This window comes from Triticum dicoccoides, chromosome 3B (genome assembly GCF_002162155.2).
Source record: "Triticum dicoccoides isolate Atlit2015 ecotype Zavitan chromosome 3B, WEW_v2.0, whole genome shotgun sequence".
Taxonomy (NCBI): Eukaryota; Viridiplantae; Streptophyta; class Magnoliopsida; order Poales; family Poaceae; genus Triticum; species Triticum dicoccoides.
In genome coordinates, this window is record NC_041385.1 from 240,319,825 (window position 1) to 240,328,286 (window position 8,462).

The following is an 8,462-nucleotide window of genomic DNA, read 5'->3' on the forward strand; positions in this document are numbered from 1 at the left end:
TTCAAGATATGTGAAACTTTCTTATGAGTGTGTTGAATACTAAGAAAAGTTTGATACTTGATAATTGTTTTGAGATATGGAGGTAGTGATATTAAAGTCATGCTAGTTGGGTGATTATGAATTCAAAGAATGCTTGTGTTGAAGTTAGCAAGTCCCGTAGCATGCACGTATGGTTAAAGTTGTGTAACAAATTTGAAACATGAAGTGTACCTGGCTTGTGCATCCTTATGAGTGGCGGTCGGGGACGAGCGATGGTCTTTTCCTACCAATCTATCCCCCTAAGAGCATGCGCGTAGTACTTGATTTTTGATGACTTCTAAATTTTTGCAATAAGTATATGAGTTCTTTTGACTAATGTTGAGTCCATGGATTATATGCACTCTCACCTTTCCGCCTTTGCTAGCCTCTTCGGTACCGTGCATTGCCCTTTCTCACCTTGAGAGTTGGTGCAAACTTCACCGGTGCATCCAAACCCCGTGATACGATACGCTCTATCACACATAAACCTCCTTATATCTTCCTCAAAACAGCCACCATACCTACCTATTATGGCATTTCCATAGCCATTTCGAGATATATTGCCATGCAACTTTCCACCATTCCGTTCATCATCATCATGACATACATTACTTTTGTCATATTGCCATTGCATGATCATGTAGTTGACATCGTATTTGTGGCAAAGCCACCATGCATTATTTTTCATACATGTCACTCTTGATTCATTGCGCCATCCCGGTACACCGCCGGAGGCATTCATATAGAGTCATATCTTATTCTAAGTTTCGAGTTGTAATGCTTATGTTGTAATCAATAGAAGTGTGATGATCATCATTATTAGAGCATTTCCCAAAAAAAAAGAGAAAGGCAAAAAAAAAACAATAATAAAAAAAGGGGGCAATGCTACTATCTCTTTTTCCACACTTGTGCTTCAAAGTAGCACCTTGTCCTTCATGTAATGAGTCTCATATATTGTGCTTCAAGGTAGCACCTTGTTCTTCATGTAGTGAGTCTCATAAGTTGTCTTTTTATACTAGTGGGAATTTTTCATTATAGAACTTGGCTTGTATATTCCTACGATGGGTCTCCTCAAATGCCCTAGGTCTTCATGAGCAAGCGAGTTGGATGCACACCCACTAGTTTTATTTTGTTGAGCATTCATAGCTCTAGTGCATCCGTTGCATGGCAATCCCTACTCCTCATGTTGACATCAATTGATGGGCATCTCCATAGCCCGTTGATTATCCTCATCAATGTGAGACTTTCTCCTTTTTTGTCTTCTCCACGCAATCCCCATCATCATATTCTATTCCACCCATAGTGCTATAGGCATGGCTCGCGCTCATGTATTGCGTGAAGGTTGAAAAAGTTTGAGATTATTTAAGTATGAAACAATTGCTTGGCTTGTCATCGGGGGTATAGAAGTTGGGAACATCTTTGTGTGACGAAAATGAAGCATAGCCTAACTATATGATTTTGTAGGGATGAACTTTCTTTTGCCATGTTATTTTGAGAAGACATGATTACTTCGATTAGTATGCTTGAAGTATTATTATTTTTATGTCAATATGAACTTTTGTCTTGAATCTTTCGGATATGAATATTCATATCACAATTAAAAAGATTTACATTGAAATTATGCCAAAGTATCACTCCACATCAAAAATTCTTTTTTATCATTTACCTACTCGAGGACAAGCAGGAATTAAGCTTGGGGATGCTTGATACGTCTCCAACGTATCTATAATTTTTGATTGCTCCATGCTACTTTATCTACCGTTTTGGGCAATATTGGGCTTTATTATCCACTTTTATATTATTTTTGGGACTAACCTATTAACCGGAGGTCCAGCCCAGATTTGCTGTTTTATGCCTATTTCAGTGTTCCGCGGAAAAGGAATATCAGACAGAGTCAAAATGGAACGAAATCAACTGGAGAAGTTATTTTTGGAAGGAAAGCAACCCAGGGAACTTGGAGTGCACGTCAGGAGAGATACGGGCTGCCCACGAGGGTGGGGGCGCCCCCCTCCCCCCCGGGCGCGCCCCCTACCTCGTGGGCCCCCCGTAGCTCCTCCGACGTACCCCCCGCACCCATATATGCTCTTGTACCCTAAAACTTCCAGAACAGAAGATAGATCGGGAGTTCCACTGTCGCAAGCCTCTGTAGCCACCAAAAACCTCCCGGGAGCCCGTTCCGACACCCTGCCGGAGGGAGGATCCTTCACCGGTGGCCATCTTCATCATCCCGGCGCTATCCATGACGAGGAGGGAGTAGTTCACCCTCGGGGCTGAGGGCATGTACCAGTAGCTATGTGTTTGATCTCTCTCTCTCGTGTTCCTCTATGGCACGATCTTGATGTATCCCGAGCTTTGCTATTGTAGCTGGATCTTATGATGTTTCTCCCCCTCTACTCTCTTGTGATGAACTGAGTTTCCCCTTTGAAGTTATCTTATCGGATTGAGTCTTTTATGAGAACACTTGATGTATGTCTTGCCGTGATTATCTGTGGTGACAATGGGATATCATGTGCCACTTGATGTATGTTTTGGTGATCAACTTGCGGGTTTCGTGACATTGGGAACCTATGCATAGGGGGTGGCACACGTTCTTCACTCTCCGGTAGAAACTTTGGGGCACTCTTTGAAGTACTTTTATGTTAGTTGGATGAATCTGAGATTGTGTGATGCATATCATATAATCATGCCCATGGATACTTGAGGTGACAATGGAGTATCTAGGTGACATTAGGGTTTTGGTTGATTTGTGTCTTAAGGTGTTATTCTAGTACGAACTCTTTTATAGATTGATCCGAAAGAATAGCTTTGAGGTGGTTTCGTACCCTACCATAATCTCTACGTTTGTTCTCCGCTATTAGTGGCTTTGGAGTGACTCTTTGTTGCATGTTGAGGGCTTGTTATATTATCTATCTATGTTATTATTGTTGAGAGAACTTGCACTAGTGAAAGTGTGAACCCTAGGCCTTGTTTCCTATCATTGCAATACCGTTTACGCTCACGTTTATCACTTGTTACCTTGCTGTTTTTATTATTTCAGATTACAAATACCTTTATCTACCATCCATATTGCACTTGTATCACCATCTCTTCGCCGAACTAGTGCACCTATACAATTTACCATTGTATTGGGTGTGTTGGGGACACAAGAGACTCTTTGTTATTTGGTTGCAGGGTTGTTTGAGAGAGACCATCTTCATCCTACGCCTCCTACGGATTGATAAACCTTAGGTCATCCACTTGAGGGAAATTTGCTACTGTCCTACAAACTTGTGCACTTGCAGGCCCAACAACGTCTACAAGAAGAAGGTTGTGTAGTAGACATCAATGCTCCATCTAGTTCTTCCCTCAATTCTTCTTGCTGATTCCATGGAGTGATGCGGTACTGCTAGATCAGTACGCGCGGGTACCTCGAAAGTGTCGTCCTCTTCGACAATAGATCAACGGATCATCCCGGAGAAAATTCTCGTGGCTGGGATATAAATAACTTAGACGTGGAAATCGGCAAGCTTCACCAACTCTTCTTCCTCTTCCACCGTGTTGATTGTTGGTGAGATCATCGTTATCAGTAACCTCCAGAGTGTCGAATGCAGCTTCGGTGCCGTGACTGCACCTACCTTTGGGTGTGTAACATGTGGGCCAACCATCTGTTGGGCCCACATGTCATGCACACAAAGGCAGGTGCCTTAAGACACTGAAACTCAGTCCCATAGTGTTCATAGGCATGTTCGTACATGTATTCTTTTTTGTGGCGTAGCACGTTTCCCTTCACCAGCCTCAACACTCTCCAAACTTCCATCGTTTTCTACACCGAGAAAACAGTTGCTTTGTATCCTTCGATCCCTAAGAGCATGAGGGACATTGAGGCAGCACCTTCAAATGCCTATTGGCAAGCAAAACACGGTAGGGAAGGGTGCCAAGCAAAGTAGCGAACTGTTTTTTTACTTGGCCGGGCAAGATAAATTATGAACCTTACACCAAATTGAGTTAATGGCAATGTTCTATCCCCTTGGTACGTCCGAGCTTCCTCTCATGTTGGTTATCCCATTGGTATACCTCATAGAAGCATCTGAAGTTAAATATATATTTTATTGTCCCATCAAAGGGCAAATATTACCCAAATGATAACCGCCTGGCTAATGCTCCATCTAGTTCTCCCTCAATTCTTCTTGCTGATTCCATGAAGTGTTGCGGTACTGCTAGATCAGTACGTGCGGGTACCTCAGAAGTGTCGTCCTCTTCAACAATAGATCAACAGATCATCCCGAAGAAAATTCTCTTTGCTGGGATATAATTAACTTAGACGTGGAAATCGGCAAGCTTCATCAACTCTTCTTCCTCTTCCACTGTGTTGATTGCTGGTGAGATCATCGTTACCAATAACCTCCATAGTGTTGGATGCAGCTTCGGTGCCGTGACTGCACCTACCTTTGGGTGTGTGACATGTGGGTCAGCTATCTGTTGGGCCCACATGTCATGCACACAAAGGCAGGTGCCTTAAGGCACTGAAACTCAATCTCATAGTGTTCATAGGCATGTTCATACATGTATTCTTTTTGTGGCGTAGCACGTTTCCTTTCACCAGCCTCAACACTCTCCAAACTTCCATCACTTTCTACACCGAGAAAACAGTTGCTTTGTATCATCCGATCCTTAAGAGCATGAGGGACATTGAGGCAGCACCTTCAAATGCCTATTGGCAAGCAAAACACGGTATGGAAGGGTGCCAAGCAAAGTACGCGAACTGTTTTTTTACTTGGCCGAGCAAGATAAATTCTGAACCTTACACCAAATTGAGTTAATGGCAATGTTCTATCCCCTTTGTACGTCTGAGCGTCCTCTCATGTTGGTTATCCCATTGGTATACCTCATAGAAGCATCTGGAGTTAAATATATTTTTATTGTCCCATCAAAGGACAAATCTTACCCAAATGATAACCGCCTGGCTAATGCTCCATCTAGTTCTTCCCTCAATATGACTTGAAGCTCTTTTCTAGTGATATCCACGAATTCCAGGTCAAGCTTTCTTAGGCTTGGGAAACCATTGAATTCGAATGGTGGTCTAAAGGATGCAAAGCTAAGTTGAATATATTTTAGACGTGATATGCTTTCAATATCCAAAAGGTGAAATGGAAATATGTAACGAAAGATATCTCAAACTGCCTTGTTAACAGGGTTTAAGTAGACAACAATGCTCTTTGTCTGTGATGACACAACAAAATCAACCCAGTTATTGAGATGAGTAGCCAGCATGATGTCAAATTCGAATTTGACATGGAATTCTTTGACCACCGTGCCGTGGAAATTTCTCAAGACTGCATTGACATCATTGATAAATTTCTGCATGTATTCACAATATTCTTTTCTTAAAAAACTATCGCGGCAACACCCAGCAGCACCAGTGAAACATAATTTGTGGCAAGAAACATCGCGGATAGATCTCCAGTGACTTGATAAAACACTGGCCCTTGAAATCTCTTTAGGAGGCAACTTTGACAAAATTGTGCACATCACATCCTACGTCAACGGAATATAGATGCTTGAGATTACAAGTTATAGCTGTACTCGACTGTATATCAAAAAAAGGGAAATTTGACATACATTTGGAAGGTCTCCCAATTTAACGTCTGAGCTCGCCTTCTTCTAGATTGAATTCCCATGGGTATGGTCTGATGATGTGCTTTGCGCATTTGATGGCTCCTCATCTGTAAAACTGAATATGAGAAGTCAGAGTTCCTCCAAGATTATATGATACTCCCTCTGTAAATTAAAATAAAAGCGTTTAGATCACTAGATATTCACAAGTGTATTAACTGCTAGTAGTAGGCATTACTGTAGATAATCCGAGGAACTACTCCCTCCGTTTCATAATATAAGAATGTTTTTGGCACTCAGAGGGAGTAGTTGTTTGTCGTCGGTGCCAGCGCTTCGGTGCTTGGGAGGTCCGATTGATGTCGGCTTTTAACGGGACGTGAGACGATTTGATTCGGCCAGGGCTGGACTCGGATTCCTGGGCCCGATTTTAGAGAGGATAGCGAAGCGCGTTCCGCTTCCCGGCCCAACCCTCTTTCCTTCCGCTTCTCGGCCCACCCTCCATACAAATGGAAAACCCTAATAAGAAACCCTAAGAAACCCTTCTCCCCCGCCACCGGCCACCACCCCGACCACGAGCAAGACAACCGGACAACGGAAGCGGCGATGGGATGCACGGCGTCCACGCGACGTGCGGGGCGGGGCTCGCTCGTGTTCGAGGTCTCAGGGTACGGCGGAGTTAGCCTCGACGTACAATCATCGGAAGTATTCACCGTCGGCGCTTACGACTGGCAGATTCGTTTCTATGAGGAAGGAGTGTTTGGGCATTCCGGAGGCTATGTGGCGGTCTATCTCTTTTTAGTCAGCAAGAAGGCCAAGGTGAGGGCAACCTTCGAGCTCAGTTTGGTGGACATCACTGGATCAACGCCGCCTCGTACGATGAGGACGGTCGCCGCAGAATTCGACTCTGGCGACCGGACGTGCTTCGGCCATCCCGAGTTCATGAGGAAGAGCGACCTCGAGGCGTCGCCTTACCTTCGCGGCGGCGATCGCCTCACAATTGAGTGTACCATCACTATCTGCACGGAAGCGCCCAAATCATTTGTTGAGGTGCCGTTGCCGCCATCCGACATCACGGATCACCTCAGGAAGCTGTGGCAAGGGAAAGAGGGCACCGATGTCACCTTCGAGGTTCAAGGGGAGGCTTTTCCTGCCCACAAGACAGTGCTCGCGATGCGGTCACCGGTGTTTAAGGCAGAGTTGTACGGTGCCTTGAGGGAAAATGATATGGGTCGCGTTATCATCGGCGACATGCAACCTGCAGTCTTCGAGGCCCTGCTCCATTTTATATACACCGATTCGTTGCCCACCATGCATGATCTTTACCAAGATCAAGATGAGTACAAAGAGATTATTGGACATTTGCTTGTAGCCGCGGATCGCTATGCCATGGAAAGACTGAAGATCATATGTGAAAGCATCCTTTGCAAGAACATAGATTCGAAGACCGTGGTGACTACACTGCCTTTGGCTGATCAGCATCACTGCAACAAGTTGACTGATGCTTGCATTGAATTTATTGCCTCTTTGGGTAAAGTGGATGATATAATAGCAAGCCAGGATATGATGAGCTCAAAAGAACCTGTCCTTTGGCTTTACTGGAACTGTGGGAGAAGGCAACTAGGCTGTACATGATATAGTCTTCATTTCACATTGGCATGTGTGTTAAGTCACATACATATCTTGCTACTTGTTTGATGAAGGATTAGTTTATTTTAATATATCTGAAGCTTTGGTGGAAAACAGTATTACTCTGCTAATGTTTTTCGTTTGTCAAGATGTTGCATACTTATCCTTTTAGCGCAAATGGTATTGTTGCTAAACAATATATATGAGTGTTTAATTGTCTGTTCGAAAATTTTGTCATAGGTTTTAATTACCACACTACATGTGCAGGCTAGTGTATGCTACTCACTTCAATGATGATATCTGCCGTAACGAATAAGCAGCAAAATGCGACAAGAGTGGGACAGGAGTGTGTTAATGTGATTATATGGGAACATTTCGTCATAATATGAAATTCGAAACGGGAGAATGAATGCCACATTTTCGAACTCGTGTTGTAAAATAATAGGGGTGCATTTGAAACAATAATTCTTGCACTGGAAGGTGTTCAATTTCCTTTGCCAGGTACTTTTCTGTTCTTGCATCCTCCAATTGGTTTCAGTTTTTATTTTACTGATTACCTGAAAAGTTGAGACTGAATCCATAAAAAGTTGACCCATCGGTAAGCTTTTAATTCTTTTACAAATATAAAATGAAATAAGTAATCAATCTAACCTATAAAATGATTGAGTACCACCACATCATCCATCTATACTGTTATATAAACATCATCGGTACATCACAGTATTGGGCAATTGGCCTATATCATGCTATTACTTTGAATGAAACACATTTGTACTATATGACAGTAACTAATTGGAAGAGTGCAGTATGTTAATGCACCTGCATATCCTTGAGGAATAAAATATCGAATAAAAGTTGACATTTGAAAGTACCCCTTGTGTTGTAAATTAATCATTTTGATACAGAAGGAACGCAATAATGAAGAAGCATGTAAAAAACTGGGGAAAGTATTGTTCGTAACAGGTTATATGCAGCCCTACCGTCTACAGGAACGCATCAAAGCAAACTTTGGAACTTGGTGCATGTCAGGCAAGTCGGGATTTAGTTGTTATTTACAGAGGTGATTTCTGTTCCCTTTAATTTGTAGGAATTTGGGGCAGGGAAGCAACTGAATATCTTTTTCAAAAGTATTCTCAATCTGATTTGTATGTGACGAGATTATTAATCAGTTTGATTGATTGAGATATTTTTTGTATTTGCCGCAGCATGTATGTACCAAGCAGGAT

At 42.8% G+C, this 8,462-nt stretch overlaps 1 protein-coding gene across 1 annotated transcript; it reads left to right on the forward strand.

The window, feature by feature from the left end:
* The first annotated feature begins 6,181 nt into the window (after positions 1-6,181).
* On the forward strand, positions 6,182-7,358 carry LOC119281193 (BTB/POZ and MATH domain-containing protein 2-like). The gene has a single exon (XM_037561789.1). It carries the CDS (start codon positions 6,214-6,216, stop codon positions 7,240-7,242), a length of 1,029 nt encoding a protein of 342 aa, XP_037417686.1. The 5' UTR covers positions 6,182-6,213; the 3' UTR covers positions 7,243-7,358.
* Positions 7,359-8,462: the final 1,104 nt, after the last annotated feature.